This window comes from Haemaphysalis longicornis, unplaced genomic scaffold (assembly GCF_048455015.1).
Source record: "Haemaphysalis longicornis isolate Haplotype H1 unplaced genomic scaffold, Haemaphysalis longicornis Haplotype H1 scaffold_9, whole genome shotgun sequence".
In the NCBI taxonomy this organism is placed as follows: domain Eukaryota; kingdom Metazoa; phylum Arthropoda; class Arachnida; order Ixodida; family Ixodidae; genus Haemaphysalis; species Haemaphysalis longicornis.
Genome location: NW_027526460.1, coordinates 49,874,984 through 49,895,327, shown reverse-complemented (window position 1 = coordinate 49,895,327; position 20,344 = coordinate 49,874,984). Strand labels below are relative to the sequence as shown.

The window sequence follows — 20,344 nt, the reverse complement described above, 5'->3', positions numbered from 1 at the left end:
CTGGCTTGCGTGCCTTAGTGACTGTACTCAGTATCCTATCTGTGACACTTCCCGTACCGATACGACATCCACCTTCAAGATGAATACTCTAAACAGATGCGTCCAAAGGGAGCATCGCGTGCTGCTGAGACCTTATGCAAAAGTGCCGCCATCTACCGGAAGAAAAACGAAACGAGCACGCGACGCCATGTTGGGGGATGGCGGTCGCGGGATTGCTTGGTACGGAGCGTGTGAGGGGCTTTCTCGGCTTGGCGATCCTTTTATATTCAGATTTAAGCGCAGCAAAATGAGCGCTGAGTGATCTGTGGACCTTTCTCTGTTGCCCACATTTGCGGGTGGCTTCGTAACGCATTATGCATCGAAAAAGCAGTCACGGAGGCACGGGCAGGGAAGCTTTTGGAGGCTGTCGCGTTTCTTCTCCTTTTTTTTTTTTTTTTTTTTTGGCTTTGAGAACGCAAACATTGAAAGTACATGTGTGTTGGTTCGCATCCTGAGGGTTTCTCAGGAGGTCATTCCTGAAACGCTTCGAAATTTGCGGGCTGTCCTGAGGTTGAAATGGGGGAGGCGGGGGGGGGGGGGGGGGGGTCACTCGCGATATAGCTATACGCTAAGGATCCACTGAGACGCAGAGGAAACCGACAAAAGAAAGAATTTACACCATCTTCCCGCGAGGGGAACCATGGGGTAGATGCGACGCATCGCGGGTTGCCGTTGCGTTTCCGTTATGTTAGCGTGTGGATTGCTGTTGTTGTGTGTCCTATTTACGCAGCATGTTCACCCCCGATGCGTCGCATCTACCCCATGGTTCCCCTCGCGGGAATATGGTGTAAATTTTGTTATCGGGGTGGCCGGTGCTTGTTACGGTTGCGCCGACCATCGCGATATCAGGCCTGTTTGTCTCCATTTGAAATCATCGGCGGTTACCGGAGGATGTCATCGGAGGAGCGTCGGCGGAATGACTGAGCGGAGCGGCTCAGTTACCTCGTTTATATGTACTGTTAGGGGAATGAGAGAGAGCAGCGCAGAGCAGCGCATGCGCATGTGTTAACCCGCACCCACGCACAGCTGGCACGGTGGCGCGCAGTGAGCGCAGCCGAGCGCTAACACGCAGATGGCGCTGCGGTGAGAGCGGCGCTAGCGCGCAGCTGGCGCGGCGAGGAGAATGGGGGAGGGATGCGGACGCCGCTGGACTACGCCGGAGGGACAAGGCGGGTGAAAGAGATGCGTCCCATCTAAAAAACACTTAACAAAATAAATTGCATACCTGGCATTTTTTAACAGCGGAGCTGTTGTAGGTGGCCGTAATGTGTAACGCGTAAAGTGTGTGGCGTGTAACGCGTTAAACATTGCCAATGAATTACCAATAAATTGTCAATGAATAATTAAATTACCAATAAATTGCCGAGCGCTCGTGAGCGCGTGCCTCGCGGCGACCGCTGAGCGTCCTTTGCTCGCGCCGTGGACAACAAAACTGGGTGCTCACTACCGCTTAGAAAATTCCGTTCGAAAAATTTGACACTGGGAAAATAGGCTACGGTCGAACAGCAGGCGACGAGCGGTAAATGACGGATACACGGAATTACTACGTACGTTACTCATGGCGCTACGTGAAGGTTGCAACTCTCGCCGATCCCTTATTTCCTGTAACCTTTGGCAAACGAAGACCACCCGCAAGCGACTTCACGCAGGGCTCGAGTCATGCTTTCGTTGAGAAAAAAAAAAAAAAGACCACGCTATTTCCGTTGTCGTCCTCGTATCATCTTTGTGCACAGCAAGTTACACGGTAATATTTGGGAATCTTGGCCAACGATAAATGCCGACGTGCGCGTCGCTAACCGCGGGCTATCATGTGCACAGCGGTATCCGGAGACCCGGGAATCATCCGGGAATCCCCCAACATGGCGGAAGCGCACACGGTTCCCGCAAGAGGGCCCAGTTTTTGCATAAGGTCGGGCTCTCCATTGAAATCCGCTTCGCCAGTACCGCTAGGGTCGCAGAGTAAGAAATATCGCCAGGGTATAAAGTGCATGCCTACCAGGCGGAATTTGAAAACAGCATGGCTGCTTTTGGGACGACAAGCTGCCGTGCCATCAGAAGGTCCACAAACGCGCAAGCTGCCGCGCATGCGTATTTACTGTGGCCCCTTATCGTCCCCTTTCATCAGTCCGGCTTCTCATTTTTATTTTTCTCGCTTAGTTCCTGCTTCAAGCAAGACGAGTACCTATTATGCTGCAGCAGAATGGCGAGTTGGGCTAGTTGGTGAAATTGCATTTTGAAACCTTCAGAAAGCGGAACACTGAAAAACGCGAGACGAAGAAAGGGAACACAGGACTGGCGCTAGTTCTGTGTTCCCTTTCTTCGTCTCGCTTTATTCAGTGTTGCGCTTTCTGAAGGTTTCAAAATGAAAAAGAGCAACTATTAACAGGTGCGTTCTTACGCAGCACGTCGCGATATCCTCATTGCGATCGCAACCGCGATGAATAATAGAGTGAGAAATCAACTTTCTCCAATTTTTTTTTCTACGGGTATTTTTTCAATGTTCTTTTTCTATGTTCCATAAGTCGAACTCAAAACGAGATCGATGGAGTTATGAAACCGGTTAAAGGGGCCATTACGACCAAACAACTTTGTTCAATTTGAAAAAAAAAAAAAACTGGCCTTTGGCCATTCACTGTTTTATTACAACCACGAAATACGGTTTTCAACCCAAAAATTCCAAGCATGCAAATTCCGTTTTTGCGCTAAAGCAGCGTAATACGGGCAGGAGTGACATAATATGGGCGAGAACTACAAACATAGCTATCAGTGCGCTATCAAAACGTTAGCATTCAAGTGACAGGACCAGAAGGAACTGGACGTCCCACTACAATCGTCCTGTCACGTGATTCAGGTTGGCGGCAGCCAATCGCAGAAACAACATTCTCTGGCGTCATTGGCAACTCGCCGGAAAGCGTCTGGCGAGCCGCCACGGTTTCATATGTCTTCTTCGTTATCTCGATTATTTCTTAGAATTGGAAGAAGAAATTAGCAGCATCGTTGTCGGGAGAAAGCACCCTTTTTAAAGGCACATTCCCACTGGCGATGCGCCTCGTCGCGCGACGAAAAGCGACGTCGCAAAGCGACGAGCCGGCCGTCGCTTTTCGGAGTTGTGCGACGGCGGAGCAGATCGCTCTGGGTCCGAATTCCCTCGTCGCGCGACGGCCCCGCAAAACCGGTAAGCCAATCATGGCCGCGGAGTAGGCTGACGTAGCCGGAAACGAAACGTTTCTTTACATCCGGTATGCAAACGCTGCGGGCGGGCGGGCGAGCGCCGCCACCGCCGCTGGCTCGCTCGGCCAGGCGCTTGGCCCGCTGTACCCGCCCGGGTCGGGCCGGCAAGCAACTTCCCGTGTGCATCGGTTCTTTGGTCAGTGGCTTCAGCGTACGCGTGCACTAATCAACGAATAGCGTGGAACTCATCAGTGTGGAGAAGCGTTTATGGATTGTAAACAGAGCTAGGTGGACAGCGAGACGGTAGGTTGACTTGCAGCCTCTTCGTCTATCGGCGACTGGTAAACACGCGTAGAGTTCGGAGGCGTCAGAACGTTGCGCCTGTGAAAAGAAGCGACATTTGTGGGCCGTGATGCGGGTGTTGTGGCGTGAAAGCAAGCGTGTGCATTTCTTCGTGCAATAATATGTTGAAAAGAGCCTTCGTGAGTTTGTTATTCTGCTCCTCCCGCAACCCGCAAATGCTTTCGGCATTGCTCCAGGTTAGTAGCATGTGTTTTAGTTTGATTTCTACCTGCTTTTGTCGCGTATTCTTTGACTTCGAATGGTTGACGCACCAACGAGGTCGTATGTACAAGTCGGGAAGCAGCTGCGCTGAACGCAGTCGCATCATCGCTCATCGCAAGTGCGAACACCACCTCAAGGCCTCATCGCGCGACTCGCGCCGTCGCGCGACGAGACAAATCGCCAGTGGGAATGTGCCTTAAAGGAACCTGCAACACTTTCGAAAAACGCTTTCACTCTTTCCTTCGCGTCTGGAAGCACTGCGAAAGTGATAGTTATCGCCAACACAGAGCGGCATTGCGTGATATGCTCGTCGAAGCAGATACGCCTTTCGTTTCTGCTTTGTTTTTGTGACTTTTTTTGTAAAGTTGCTTTCGAATGCGTTCATTGCTGCAATCTCAGGAAAACCGACCAACAGCCGCTACGTAGCCTTTCTAACGTAATTCGAGCGGTCGAAGAACGCCAAAACTGGGAAAGAAAGAAAAATATTTTGAGCGAGTTTCCAAGTTACCTGATGGTCCTAGAGCAGTAAGCTTTGGCTGGGCTGCTTTGCGACCCCCTAATCCATGTACTGGTTTAATTGGTGTCTACGTTCTGCAAGCATTTATAATTTTAAAAAATCAGTTGAAAAAGTGTTCCAGGGTTTCTGTAATGAATCAAACTTGTACTTTGTCGTCGCGGCCGTGCTAGGCGGAAGAAAAGCCAGATTTATCCAGGAATGACTTTTTTACGGAACCGCTTTCGTAGGGGTCCGTTTTGCCGGAGGAAGAGAGACTAAAAAAGGCTCAAGTGTGATGGAGACGAAAGCCAGAACAGACAAACGCGCATACACACAGATTCCCTCAAATGTTTCTTTAGAATCCCTATCGCTACTTTCAATTAACTATTCCCTATTTCTACGCAAACCCTTTTTGCGGTGTTTTTTTCTTTTGGATTTTTGGGCGACAGGTTCAAGACCAGAAGTGCTGTATAATGTTATCACCAATACATACACCCGATACGTAAGCGAAATACCTCAGATGCTTTAAACTATGCCGTGACGAACTTTTCAACAATGAGTCTTACCTTCACAAGGAGCACAAGAGTGTGTACAACTATTAACGTGGTCTTCACCCTAGCCTGTAAACAAGGAAGACAAGAGATAGTCATTTTTTGGCGACTCAGTCACAAACATTCAGAGACCAATAGGGCCCTCATAATTCTTATACGCTTCTTAGTAAAAGCGCTTTGCCCGATTCAGAAATAAAGCGCCCGGTGCGCGTCTGTGGAGTAACTGTTCGTGTGATACTCATCTGGCCGAACGCAAAAGCCTCCTTTGAGAAAGGCCGTCAAGCCTGGTGGATTTCACCCTACCTTCGCGCATCTAAACAGTGTATTTATGTATTTCCACCCCACAGAACGAATCGAAGCAACAATCCAACAGGAGGCCAATCTTCAACCCTTCCCATGTGCAGTGCGAGAGAGAACTGCCCACCTCAAGCAGCGCAACTGAGCTCCGGGTGATGGAACTTGCAGGGAGAGCAGCAAGCCCAAACAGAATCCTGAAATAAGAAATCCTTTCACGTGCTCTTCGCTTTTGTCTTGTTTTGTAGAACAATGCTCTCTCTCTCTCTCTCTCTCTCTCTCTCTCTCTCTCTCTCTCTCTCTCTCTCTCTCTCTCTCTCTCTCTCTCTCTCTCTCTCAAGAGGATGTGGCCATTGCAAGCGGTTACCACCTTGAAGCTTTTCTGAAACTAGCGTCCCAAGGGCTACAGTTACTGCCACACAGAGCCCGCCCTCGAGGCCATGCACACCTCTGGACAATGCAGTGTTCTTTCAAACAGCAGTGCAGAGGAGCACAGAGAAACAGCGAGTAGACACGCACAGAATTAACTTAGGGCTGTGCTAGCACTGTGCATGCCCACGCTCGTGTTTCGTACCTGGTCTTCCGCGCTACTGGTTGAAATTTATGTACCAAGAAGACAAAATGTTTACGCTGCACATGTAGTATCGTCACCCCCCTCCCTCATGTGGTCAGTCTGGATTCGCCTGTGGATGCAGGAATCTGAACTCAATATTTATCGCTTAGGTTTATTTTCGCTTCAGCCTTTGCTTCTACCTCATCATGGTGGCCGCAACGACAAGCAGCAATGCTTTTGATTGGGGCGCTTTTGTCTGGTTACATTACTGCTCAGAAGCAAAGAAACTTTGCTCAGAAGCAAAGACCCGCACTTTTCAGCATGAGGTGAAGCGGTCGCGGAGGAGGAGGAGGAGGAGGAGGAGGAGGAGAAGGACATAAGCATTATTTCGGCAAGAACCCAGATTCTCTGAGGTAATCGCAGTTTCCCATAGGGATTCGGAAACCTGGAGGCCTCAGGAGGTGGAAAATACTTGATCTTCGGCCTCCGAGCTCGTCAGAGCCAGCCCCCGCGCTCCAGGCGCAGGATACGGGTCAGCTGGACACTGACCAAGAGAGCGGCAGCCAGTCTCCGATTGAGCTCAACTTCAGCTGAAATCAATAGCGTAGCAAAACGAGGCATGGGAAAAAAGGCATAAATGGGACTGGAGCCATAGATTTTCACGCAATAATATTGTATGGAACTATAGCTGAAGCAACCTGCGAACAAGCTTCTTTCCCCTTGACGAAAGTTAACAGAACGACACAAAAATAACTGGAGCGAAAGAATAATGCTGAACAACGGAATCACCAAACAGATATAACTAACCGCAACGGGGTCAAGGGTTCGAAGTGGGCGCAAGGATACTCCGAAGTATTTACGTCCCTTACAAACTGTCGGCAGTGATTCAAACCGAGTGTAGTACTTACGCGGAAGGTCGGTTCATCGATGTCGTTCTTCTTGGCTTCAAATTCCACCTGAGGAAAGTTAAACAGGGAAGTTATATCAAAGTAAGTTTTTGCAAATGTTTAGCATGGCCGGCTATATAAGTAGCAGCCTGTTCATAGCAGCCGGCGGCAACGAAAGCCAGCGTGCCGAAAAAATTGCTTAGTAGGGACGGCGCGCTTCGTCATGAGGAGATATGTTTAATCCCCACCCTTGAAAACCTCCGCTTTGCTCGCAGTGGGCCCTGCAACTGCTAACATAAAATATAGCCTTCGTACCAATCAAAGCACAACATTCCAGTCAGCACGTATTTTACAGCTTACAACCTAGAACACACTGGCCCGTCTGGACCAGATTCTGAGCTGTGCAAAACCCAACGTGCACAACTAAATCACACTGGCCTATTAGCATTTTCTTTTAGCATTGCCGTGTATTAAAACACTCGACCTTCTTACCGACTAGTTTTACGTGGAAGAGCACTATTTTTTGCATAACATTTGTTTACCCACCTGCAAAATTTGACCGGAAGGGCTTGCATTGGCCTAAAGCAGCTTTTTTCAAACCATTTCGAGCGTGTCAGCGCCGTCATTCTTGCGCGGAAACAAAACGTTTTTCCAACAAAAGCAGCACAGGCGGACGCAAACTCCGCTCTTGCACACAGATTCTGCAACTTGTAGCAGCTTCCTCAAGTTGGCTTTGCAGCTGTATAGAAATGGCAAATTTTGGGCATGCAACATTTAAAGGGACCCCGAAAAAGGTGTTGCCAATACATCGGTGTTCGCATTTCCGCAAAAATCAATGTTCTAATAATCATGTACTACACTAATACTCGTCAAAGCGATGAGTATTAGTGCAGATATTGCAAATCGAAACAGCGCATTTTCGCTCGCGGCCCTTCTCGTTTCGTCGCTCTCCTCGCATTGCACGGATATTGCCCATGATGCCTCGCTTCTCGGTGACGCCAGCAATAACATCTGGTTGTGCGCGTCTGCTACTGCTGTAGCACGACTGGGCAATTATAGCTTTGGGACGGGGCTGTTTGAGTTTCTGCGTTCTGTTTGGGCCGTTTGAAAGACGATAGTCTTTCTTGGGCTACTTAAAACCAGAAATTTTGCTCTGTCTGTCTATGTAGGCTGGGCAGATGTCTCTTGAGTACTCGGGGGACCTGGTGGGTGTTAGCCGGGGGGCTGGTTGTGAAAGGGGTCCGGAGACTAGGTGTCGTCACTCCGTCGCAGGTTCTCCCTGTTCTTCGATGTCGGAACTCCAATTGGCACCGTCTGACGCCCATCCTGAGTTTTCAGGCCTATTTTAGGAGTCAGACATCTAAGGATTAGAACAAAAACCTCGCTGTCCCCATTCCCACCCACTTTCCCATAACCCATTCCTTAGTACCACCATCCACATCCCTCATCCCAACCTTTCCTGCTACCGTCCCAGGGGAAATCAGGGGAGTCTCCCCGGGCCCGCTCTCCTGGCTGTGGTGTCGCTGCTTAGCATTTTTCCCTTTTATTTTCCACTTCGGTGGGTATTTCCTTCTCTTCAAAACTCTAGTTGACCTCGGTCCAGTTTGTTTATTTTCAATTGGCGTCACCCGTGATACGTATGTGGTACGGGTTAGGCTTTTATTTTATATTATAGCCCTTTAGCTTTATGTCTGCCCGTGGCTCTAATCAGCCACCCACCCAAAATGAAAGAAAATCTGCGGAATAGTATTATATTCTCACGGCCAAATCTAAACGTCTAAGTCCGGTACAATGTTCATATTTGTCAACATTATGGAGCAAGAACAAGATATTACGCAAAATATAAGACATAAAATTAATACATAGGTGATACATACAGTGTCCCTTTATAAAAAAAAATTATGCATGCTCGATTTTTGCGAAATGAAATGCTACAGCCACTGAAGAAAAAAAATCACTCCGTCGCCTGCTGTCGCCAGCGTCACAATACCTTTTGGCGGCATTTAAAGAGGCCATGAAGAGAAAACACAGGTTCGGTTCATTCAAAAGATTGCCTCGTTAGAATCACACTGACACCACTTTTACCGTAAACTTCGCTCAAATAAGCTACATAATTATGAAAAAAAGGAAATGACCATGCCATCCACCAGCTCATTTCCCGCAACAGAACCTATGACGTCATACTACAAGCCAGCTCTGCGATTGGCGGAGGCCGGCGCAAGCAGACGCAAATTAGGTAGAGCTTATAAGCTAGCCGGACGAGCGATTTGCGCTTAAATTTAGGGCATATACTTTATGAAGCAATAAGAATGGTGGGACAAACAGTAGAAGTTACGAAAGCACGTGTAAACATAGAATTACTGATGCGTACTGCTGTTGGTACTGCGCGCACTATGCTTGGTTTAGCCACAGAACAGGGAGGATTTTAGAGAAGCAAAGGTCTAGCTTTGCCTGTAGTGCCAGAAAAAGCGTAGTGGCGGCGTCGTGAACTACCCAGTACGCCCGCTTGATGGCGCTGTAAACACGGCTTTGTAAACATGGCGGATGCTTTTTGCACAGGCCGCTTGAGCTCCTTAATAACATGGCTGCCCTCGCACGGCGGCCGCCGGGCCGCTTCTCCACGGCCGCACTCGACTCTCCTCCTCCCGCGCGCGAAAGGGGCGTCGAGTCCGGCCGTGGCTGCTCCTGCTGGCTCCTGGCTGGCACGCTGGTCGCGTGTTTACTTGCGCCGCGCTAGTGAAGTGATGTTACGCCAGGTGACCAGATGGCCTCGACTGGCACAGACCACAGTGAGCAGCAAGTGAGAACAAATCGTTTATTGACATCCGCAAGTTTACAGAGGCCAGGACATCATTTCATTTCGATCGCTGCAATTGTACGTCGCTTTCGTGACAACATTTTTTTTTTGCCATAACAACTCGTTCACTTGCGCTAAGATTTCGAACGAAGGGCGCAAATGAAGTATTGACGGCGACAACGGTTTCCTTTGCACCGTCTTTCTAGCGGAGTGCATAACACTCACCTTCTGTTGGAAGAATCGAATATTCTGGCCTCGACAGCTGCCTTCCGATGCGGAATTTCCCACATTTGTCATTCCACAAGCACTCAATTCCCGTGTTTTGCCAGTCCTCTCAACAACTGATGGACGCAAAAGCACATAACAGCAATAACAGTCACGAAACCGGTGCTCCGCGCACATTGAAACGGTCGGCCGTTGCAGCGGTTTCAATTTGAATTGGCGGCTTTGTGGTTGCGAATTCAGAAACGAGGTGGTGCACTAGTCGGCTGTTCGTAAAAAGTTGCGTACATTTTTGCTCAACGGATGTTTGATGCGGAACTTGTTAATAGTATTTTTAAATAACACATTGTAAGCGAACTGTGTGGGCTCTTTGAGTCACGGAATGAATGTTTTGTATTCTATACCAAAAGTAACATTTTGCCTGCGCCGTCTGGTGGGCTTGATGGTCGAAAACAGCGATTTAGGTTGGTCACGTGGGGCGTCGATTTTTACGCCGCCTATAGGGAAGACAGGGAACGTCCAAGCTTGAGAGGCCTGGTTTAGCTGCACAGCACCGCGGGGCTTGGGGGTTGTCTCAGACGACACTGGCCGATTGACGCAAGAAGCGGTGTCTTATGTGACCTTATTTGTCTAGCGAGCACTGTTTCAGGAAACGATTATTTTCTCCCAGAACAAAAACAAGCCAGGTTTAAATACGGTCAAAAACAAACCATACGCAGAAAACGGGTTGCCACAGTATGGTGGCGCCATCTAGGCTCAGTAACGTAAAGAAACGCGGGAACGCCACCGTAGGATACCTCGGTGCCAGCGCCTTACAGGGTGGAAACACCCTTTGAACGGTACCGTGTAGCCGTAATTGGGTCAACATGCTCATCGCGTTGTTCTTTTCGCTTCCCACAAGATCTAGCAATGCGAAACAGATAAGATCACGCATACACGGTTTACAGTGCGCCGGCCTGGCCGCAGCCATGTTGGACGATGTGACGACACTCGGCATTGCTGACCTTTTCGGGCGCTGGAGCGGCTTTATGGGCGCAATGTGCTAGTTATTTTGGAGTGTCGCTGTGAATGAGGACTTATCGGTCGCTAAAGATATTGTGTGGCAACCCAAAAGATGGCCTATAATGCTTTTTTAAACGCGGTTATGACAGGCGCCCATCGTCAAACTCTCGTTCACGCATCTCATAGCTGTTTGACGACATTATTTTTTTCTTTTTCTACGTACACAGCAACCATGTATAGCAGGAATGGCAACATGCCCTTGCCATTCGAGATTATACGGCCCCGGCAAGACGTCAGAACCCCTGATCTTGAAAATTCTCAAAGCTGGCAGGGAAATTCTAACCACAAACAGAAACAAAGCAAGATCGCTACCAAATGGCATTGCTTCCCGTCTTCACACTTAGCCAGATGACGTATTCACTTTTTTTTTTCCACCGGTCCAATTAAAAGCCTCCTCCCCACCGCCTTTATCTTCCGTCTGACCCTTGGCGGTGTCGGCTTCATGCAACTCGGCCCTCCACCTCAAGAGGTTGACGAGCAGGGTGTCGAACCGGAACCGGAACCGAACCGAAAACCGGAACCGAACCCGAATTTTTGCCCGGAACCGGAACTGAACCGGAACCGTATTTTTTCCGCCATTTTGGAACTGAACCCGAACCGGAACGAATCAAAGGAACCGTTCCGAACCGGTTCAGGGGCTTCAAAAATGTGATTTCTAGTTTTCCAGTTCGGTACCCTACCTTGCGTCTGAAGACATTTTGCCACTCCCCAGACATAACCATGAAATATTTTGCGTAGTCTGCAGTTCCCAAGGCCCATCATGTTCTCTTCTAATTATTTCCCTCAATTTAATGTAAAGTTGTCCGTATATACTATCAGTTTGCGTTAGGCACTGCCCATCTCTCCCAATTATCTTTTACGTTTAGAATAACTTAAGTTATAACGCATATTACGAGGCAACATATCATGGAATATTCTTCATGTTTTCTCTACATGGTGTTTAAAATCGCGTAAAGTTTTTAATGTCTTGTTAATTCGCATGCATCCCTGTCCGCTTGTGAAGGCCTTCAGGGACACCATCAACAATACATCCATATCTTCCACTTATAGTTTGAATGGGCAGTTATATACAAACAGCACTTAGACACAAACACTCGCAGTTCTCAAAATTAACGTAACTTTTTCTTGTATACAGTGCCGTTGTGTCTTTCGGTTACTGCTCTAAGAGAACATCAGATTTTAAAAAATTGGGAATCCTAATTTCCACTTTTAAAATATATTTGATAGCATTTTTATGTTATCTCGAATCTGCTTAACCTTAAACTTAAGAGGTGAATGGATTGAAGTCGATTAGTGCGGGTTAGCGGGTAGACTCGCCACACCCCCTCGCCACATCGCCTCTTCACACCCCCTGTTTCCTGGACCACGTGTGGCTTTCGTCACGAAGTGGATCCTTTAAAAGAACGCTCCGTCCACCTCAGCATCACTTGGCAGCGGAGGCAGCGAACAGAACGGTCGCCTGATAGTCGCCTTCCTATTTCACAGGTTTGAATATTCTGCAGTAATCTTTGTTCGCTTACTCAGTCACTTTTTCTGTTGCCTCTGGTGCCAACCACCCAGTGTCATTGCTATTGTGTGCCATTGTGTATAATCCCGCATTGCTTTTATCATGAAAACTGACATTGCTGACCTAAGACGCGAGATCGCTGATCTTAAGCGTGAATTTCGAAAAGAAGTAAGGGAAATGCAGAAAAGCTACGAGGAAATTAAAAAAGAATATGAAACCACTAGGAAAGAAAATGTGGAAATGCAAAAAAGCTGCGAATTCTTCAACCAAAGCTACGAGGAAATGAAAGAAGAATGTGAAACTACAAGAAAAGAAAACGAAGCTTTGAAAGTTTCAAGTTCGACGTTGTCATGATAACGGAAACCTGGTATACGAGTGACACAGAAGTGCTGCGCCTTTCGGGATTCAACACGTTCTTTCTAAATAGGTCCCACCGCGAGGTGGGGGTGTGTTACAGCTCGTGTCTACACAGCTTTGTTGTAGTACAATGAACGAATTTTCGACAGTTACGACAGATTATGAAGCTCTAACGGTGCAATGTAAAAATGCTATTTTTGTTGTTGTGTACCGCCCCCCTGATGGAAAACTCGAAAATTGTTTCGCATTTTTAGACCTTCTCAATTTTGTTTCGTCTTATGGTTTACAAATACCTATTGGTGGGGACTTTAACATTAACATATTACAGGCAAGCGCACATTCGCGTAATCTAGAGCTCCTTTTCGGTTATTTCGGCTGCATGAATGTGATCAAAGAACCGACTCGTATGGGCCGTCTTTCCCAAAGTCTTATTGATGTATTTATAACCAGTGATACAAGTAGCAGTACCATGTCCGGTGTGACTGGTGTACATATAGGTGACCATTTACCTATATATATGTTCTCAATGCACACAGAAATACTAAGATGTAAGCAATGCCCCGAATCTTTCGCTTTTCACGATATTAATCAGAATACTTTGACTACTTTTCGTCAGAAAATTCCCTCTATTTGGTGGAACCCTTTACGTCTGTGCAACAACTGCAGATGATGCCTACGATACTTTTCTAGAATCATATAAAGATGCATATAAAAAGTCTTTTCCTCTTAAGATGGTCAAGATAAATATGAATATAAGGAAACCATGGGTTACAGACGAATGTCTGAAGATGATCCGTAAAAAAGATTTATTGTACCATAAGTTTGTAAAAACAAAGAACAGGGACAATTTTGTAGCCTTTAAAAAATACCGAAACTTTGTGACAAAGTTCTTACGCTATACTAAAAAAATGTACTTCGAACATGTGTTTTCTGAGGCTTCCTCCCGGCGGGATGTCATGTGGCGGGAATTGAATAAACTTTTGCACCCACTACCCCCCGTAACGACGACTTTGAATTGACAGTAGATAATAAACCACTCAAGGGTCAAGAACTGGGAACCAAGTTTAATCACTATTTAACGAATCTTACGCAATGCTCCCACAATGAAAGCGCTATGAGCTTCCTAAAGGATTCTAACCCCCACAGAGCCTTTTTTTCTCCGGTAACGCCTCAGAAAATATGGTCGATTTTCTTGTCACTAAAAAATAGCAAAGCCATAGACATCGATAGGCTTCAGATTCGGCCTATTAAGCTTGTACTGGACCTTCTTGCATCGCCGCTTAGCCATATATATATAACTTATGCCTTACTACTGGTGTTTTTCCAAAAAAGATGTAGCAAGCTAAGGTCACGCTACTGTTTAAATCCGGGGACAAAATCAATTTTTTCCAATTATAGACCGGTTTCTGTGCTTCCAGTTATTTTAAAAGGCTAGAAAAAGTAATCGCGAAACACCTTCTGTCCTTCTGTGACAAACACTGCATTATATCATCAAGACAGTTCGGTTTTCGTAAACATATGCCAACGAATTAGCTTTACTAACGCAAAAAGAGTGAATAATACAGGGATTTGAAGAAAAGAAGGTAATATAGACTTTTTCGAAGGATTTGATAGAATTAGTCATTTAACATTGCTTTAAAAATTACAACATTATGGATTCCCGGGGCTTTACTCTTTTGCAATCTTATTTGAGTAACCAGCAACAGGTCGTAGCAATAAAGGAACGCAACTCTTCTTCACAAGAAGTAAGGGCTGGAGTTCCGCAAGGCAGTCTTCTGGGGCCAATCCTGTTCAATATTTATATGAATGATATCATAGAAATTACTGACATTGCACATTTTATTATTTACGCAGATGATACCAACATTTTTTTTCAATCGTGTGATACTACTCAGCTTTTGCATTTAGCAAATATAACCCTCCAAAAGCTTCACAAATGGACTAAAGCATACTCGTTAAAAATAAATACTAAGAAAACTAAAGCGGTGTTATTTTCCCCAGCTCAAAGATCTGTTGACAGAAACCTCAGTTTGTACATCGGATGTGAAAAGATTTGTATAGTTAGTGAAATAAAAACATTAGGCATTGTTTTTTAAGAACATTTAAAATGGAATGCCCATGTCTATCACGTCTGCACTAATTTATCTCGAGCGTGTGGGGTGCTTTGTAGGTTACGACCTGTGGTTACATGAAATATTAAACTTATTCTTTATCATGCTATATTCACAGCTCACATCAATTACTGCAGCCTCGCATGGTTTTAACCAGTTCCGCAATAAATGTTAATAAGCTGCATTTATTTCAGAAAAAGGCCATTCGACATATCGCAACTGTACCATATGACTCTCACACCAACGAACTATTTCTGCAGTATAATTTGCTTCCGGTCCAATGTATCTACAACTTTAATCTTCTAACAAAGTATAAAAATAGCTTGCAACACAACGGTGCAGTATATCTAAGTCTATGTAGTTTAAGAAAACCGTTGGACGTACCGTACCAAATTAGGGGAAGGAGTACATGGTTCGTGCCGTTTTCAAGAACGAATTATGGCAATGAATGGTTGCAATCCCGAACTGCCCGCCTTTTAAATAACCTAGCCGAGAGTGGCATAGCTATAAATACAATTTCTAAGTGAGACTTAAGGAAACGTTTACTGCTGAACATAGAACATTTCTAACTGACAATCTATTAAGCGTTGTCTATCGTGGCAACCTTGGTTTAGCCAAAATTACTTGTAATATTTTTCAAGCGTTTTATTGGCATTGTCTTCATTCCCTGCAAACTTTAGCATCTAAAAAGTACCGTACACTGATTTTTTCCCAATATTGTGTGTATTTATTTATGTGGATACTTCTGTAGTGCAGATTTTGATGAGTGTATGCATACCTGTATATAACATGACTTTTTCTTCAAGTTTTGTCTTTTGCTTTTTTTGTGTCTACACAGGTTCCGTACATATCCAATATTTTTCTTTTTATGTACCTGTGTACCCTGTTTTGTTTTGTAACCTTTATATGTATGTATGTACCTATGAGTGCCTATATGCGTGTATGTATATCATTTAATAAGTATTATCTTTTACAGACTGTGAGCTATAGTGCGTTTTAATGCTTTCTTTTATGTTTGTATGTAATATCGACATGTTAAGGCGAGATTATTTTCTTATGATTATTTCCTGTGCGTATGCTTTAAACTCCTGTTTCTGCTCTGCCACGCCAACCGTAAGGTGCAAACACCTCGTCAAGCTGCAGTTTTGCAGCTTTTTGTGTTTGTCCTCGCATTTCTTTGTACGAAATGCTCAATAAAGTTGAAGCTGAAGTTGAAATTAGTTAGGTGAGTGAATGAGCTAATGTGAATTATTGAGACTGGTGTGTTGATTAATTTTGATTAAAAGAATTAGCGGGTCAGTTAAGGCGGATTCGACGGTCGGACCAAACATGATATCTTTGGGGTCCTTGGCATTTGGAAATTTTGCAGCGTTCTCCTTCTCGACCAATCAGGAAATTTTGTCACGCACAAAGTAGCCGCAAAGTTATGTGAAGACCGCCTGAATGCTATAAAAGGTCTTTCTTTATGCCCGTATTGCGCTATTATGTTGTTGCTATATTAAAATTGACATCTCGGACTAAAGTTAATAACTAGTTGCCTAATGCATATTGTATATTCATCAAACAGTTTTCAAAACGTGTGTATATATGAGGGGAGACAGTTGGAAAGAAACTAAACTGCAAGAAAAAAAGGGAGGGACGATCAACTGGTTTGATGCAAGAGCCGCCCGATAGCATTCTTCAGTACCTTCTTTTTGTGTTACCGTTCTGCAGCCTCCCACAGGTGTAGCAACTCAGCCGCCGAACACAGCCCCCTCGAAGCTGAGGAAGCGGCGATAGCACATGCGCTTAGCCAAAGCGGCGTCAAAACTCTCATAACAGACCCTTAGCAGGCGTGGCCCAACTTTGCCAACTGTCGATTGCATGTTACAACACTTCCGATGTTCAATCAGAGACCACCAACGAGACCAGACACGATTGTATGGGTGCCAGCTCATACCGGCATCCACGGCAAACAAGATCACCAACCTCGTGGTTCGAGATTTGACTAGCTTAGCCGGCGCTGCAGATGCCCGGCCCGAGTGCATGCATCCTGCAGTCACAGACCGAGAAGTTACTCAGCACTCTGGCCTCTTCCATAGAACGTACTCCTCCCCGCACAAATCGCTACCGATTAACCAGGAAACATTACTCCGCACCCTGTGGGCATACACCTTCCCACACAACGCGAGACTTCACCTCTTTGACGGGACACAACTCCCTCCATTGCGTTGCTTCTGTGGAGAGCCTGGGAACCTCATACACATAGTAGGCGGCTGCGACTAGTGTGCCGTAGATCCATCCAACCTTCACGTTTCCATAGAGAATTGGGAGACAGCCATGGCCAGCTGCGGCCTGGAAGATTAGTTGTTCTTGATGGAAACGGCTGTCGATTCGGCCCCCTCGAATGAGGACGCCTCTCTTAAACATTGCCTCGATTGAATTAAACTTCATTTCTCTCTCTCTCTCTCTCTCTCTCTCTCTCTCTCTCTCTCTCTCTCTCTCTCTCTCTCTCTCTCTCTCTCTCTCTCTCTCTGCAAGTGATCATTACTGCTGCTTGTGACTTCACTTGGCTATCATCCTTCCTAGAGCCCAATCGCTGTCACCAGTCGCTGAAGGGCCATTAGCAAGTTCCTATCTCCAGTGGTTCCCTATCCAATGTCGTCCTATACCCGCCGTCCAATGAGTCTTTAGAGCCATTCTTTCTTTCTAACAGCTCTGTTAGAAGACAAAAGATGAGCAGTAGAAAATTTTTCTAAATGCCACCTGCCACGCTTTGCAGTCGGCGCCACATACTCGTCACACTACCATAGAAAACATTTTGCGGGTACAGTTAAAGGAGCTCTTCAACACCTTAGATAAACTCGCCGCGGTGGCTCAGTGGCTAAGGCGTAGCGCTGATGAGCACACAGACGCGGTTTAGTTTCCCTGTCGCGGCGGCCGCTTTTCTGATGGAAGCGAAAAGCGAAAACGTCCGTGTGTCCGAAATTTCGTCGCACGTAAAGATCCCCAGGTGGTCAAAATTATTCCGGAGCCCTCCACAAGCGCGCCTTGTCGTCGGCGTTGCGACGGCGCGTTAAACCCAACAATAAATAAATAAATAAATAAATAAATAAATAAATAAATAAATAAAAAGCAGTAAATAAATAAATAAACACTTTCGAAAACGCTTTCAATCTTCTTCGCATCTGGAAGCACTGCGAAAACTATAGTTATTGCCAGCACAGAGCAACAGTGCGTGATTTGCTCGTCGCTGCGGATACACCTTCCGTTCCTGCTTCGCTTTTGTGCCTTTTTTTAGATGGCCATCAAATGCGTTCTATTCTGCAACTTAAGGAAAGCCGGCAAACAGCCGCTACACCGCTGTAATGACGTCATTCAGCGGTCGAATAACGCGAAGACCGGGAAGGAGAGAAAAATATTTTGAGCAAGTTTCTATTTATCTGACGAGGAGAGAACAGTAATTTTTGGCTGAGGCACATTGCGACCCCATAGTATAATGCGTTGGTTGACTACTTTCTGCAAGCACTCAAGATTTAGACAAAAGTTGAAAACGTGTTGCAGGGTCGCTTTAGTTTGGCGAAGACAAAAGATTTGGACAAAGAAACCTTCATTATGAATTTGTTGTTATGCCGATTTGATAAGGAAACAAAAAACGAGCACAAAAAATTAACAGAGAAAAACACGCCTGCTTTTTTTTTCTTTGAACCCGTTTGAACCCGTTTGAACCGGTTCGAACGGGTTCGAACCGGTTCGAACCGGAACGGAATGGTGCTCTGGAACTGAACCCGAACCGAACCCGAAAGGCTTGAACCCGAACCCGAACCGAACCCGAAAAAATTCCGGTTCGACACCCTGTTGACGAGTCCTGATATAAATTAACCTCTTTGACCCGCTGGTTGCCACACTTTTATCTCATGAGCATGCACACTCGATTCGTTCGCACATGGATTATTAATAGAGCTGGAAAAAAATTAGCAGTTGGCTTAGCTCGGCTATGCCAGGATATATACGTTGCGTGAGCTAAGGTTCAGCTGGTTATTCTTGGCTTTCCTGGTTGTCTAGGATTAGCTGATTATTACGCTTGTTGCTGTTAAAACGATTTCCAATCCAATGCAATCCAATCGCGGCGGCGGCGGCGGCTGCTCCAGCGCGCCAGCTGTGCGCCGTGAGACGTCACCGCTCCTCGCGCATGCGCAGCACGGCTCTCCAGGAGCCACGCGAAACTGCTCAACCTCGGCCGCGCAAGACAATTCTTCGGCTCAGCTCTGGTTGCGCCAAAGTCCATAATACGGGCCTAGAGTGCGACAAAACACATGCAAAGATTACTGAAGCCAGGTTTATGCGCTCGTCACGAGTACGAAGAACGGGTTAGCAGCAGCGCCGAACGGCGAAGTCCCGTAGGGGACGCCAGCGGTGCGACGAAAGGCGTTTGGTGTACTTTAGGTGCAGCGGGACCGGATCTTCTACGCCGTATCAAAGCTGATATGCGCTAGCGAAAATAAAAAAAGAATCCAGGAGTCACCGCTCCGGTCTAATCGTTTCGTTGGTTTCGTCACGAAGGACGGACGCACGCAAAGCGCAAGCGCAACACATGCTTTAGAACAAGCGAGCCGATGCAGATTGGTGTGGACTACACTACGCTTCCAAGCAGGCTTCCGCTACGGTCTGAAGAAGTCAGCCTTTCCTACGTTCTTTGAAGAAAATTCTCTCGCTGGAGAATGGCGAAGCAGTGACGCCCGAGGCCCAATTCTCTAAAACGAGAGGCCGTCGTTTCGAAGCGCCATATGAATGCATGGGTTCTCGTGTTGTGGCGATGCTTAGAGCTGCAGCAGACAGGTGGGAGCATTGTGGAGGAGCGCTGTAACAAGGGCGAAAAGCGACAAGCGAAACGACGGAGGGCAGTGGGCGTCGCTTTGCAAGCCCTTGTTACAGTGCTCTTCCACAAGGCTCCCACCTGTCCGCTGCCCCGCAAAGCAGCGCCCCATGGCGAGAACCCATGTATTTGTGCGGAATACCAAAGAAGCGTTGTGTTTACCATGTGTATTGTTTACTGTGAGCACTAAGATTAGTTATAACTATAAGTATTTCCGAGGTAAATATGATCGGATAAATCAGTTTAACTGGTCGGTACATACGGATACTAAAGCAGTATTTCAACAAATTATCCTATCCGTTTCTCGTTCTTTTGTGCCGTGTTTTTTTTTCGCGCTGATCTTTAGTCATGAACTGTTCCAGTGTTAAAATGTCGCCAACGAAGTATTGTGTATACTGAATGTAGTGTTTACTTTGAGTAATAAATTCTTTTTTATTTGAGCTGACCCAAATCCAATTTTTATTTCTGAGTGTTCCGGGGTGAAAAATGATCGCGGGCTACAGTTTCTTACCTGATCAGTACAAAAAATACTAAGTACTAAGGCAGTATTTTAACAAATTGCGTATTCTTTAGTAATCTCCTCGCCTTCAGTAGTTAGCATTGAGATTTATTCCGGCTAAAGTACCAAGTTCGTTAGTTCAAGCGCGTATTGCCTACAGTAGGTTGTGTACTTGAAATCGAGATAGATGTTGGTTTCTTACGATTCTCGAGTTGAAATCAGCGAGAAAGAGAGATGCGAGGTAGCACACTCCAGTACTGAAGCAGTTCCAGCCGAAGAAGACCTGCAGCGTGACTTTGGTCGCGGGGGTTTTCTGCGATAGAGAGAACGTAAAGGATTACGATCCACTTTACCACATTCACTCCATAGTGAAAGTGTT

General features: G+C 46.2%; 1 protein-coding gene across 1 annotated transcript in view; it reads right to left on the bottom strand.

Annotated features, from left to right (window-relative positions):
* The window catches only part of LOC144152750 (uncharacterized), a 46,294-nt gene that overhangs the window by 874 nt on the left and 25,076 nt on the right, over positions 1 to 20,344 (bottom strand). Inside the window, exons 5-7 of the mRNA XM_077684175.1 lie at positions 20,168 to 20,278; positions 6,577 to 6,624; positions 4,837 to 4,890 (exon numbers count right to left, since the gene is read on the bottom strand). Coding sequence (XP_077540301.1) covers positions 4,837 to 4,890; positions 6,577 to 6,624; positions 20,168 to 20,278 — 213 coding nt within the window. The remainder of the gene's footprint in view (positions 1 to 4,836; positions 4,891 to 6,576; positions 6,625 to 20,167; positions 20,279 to 20,344) is intronic.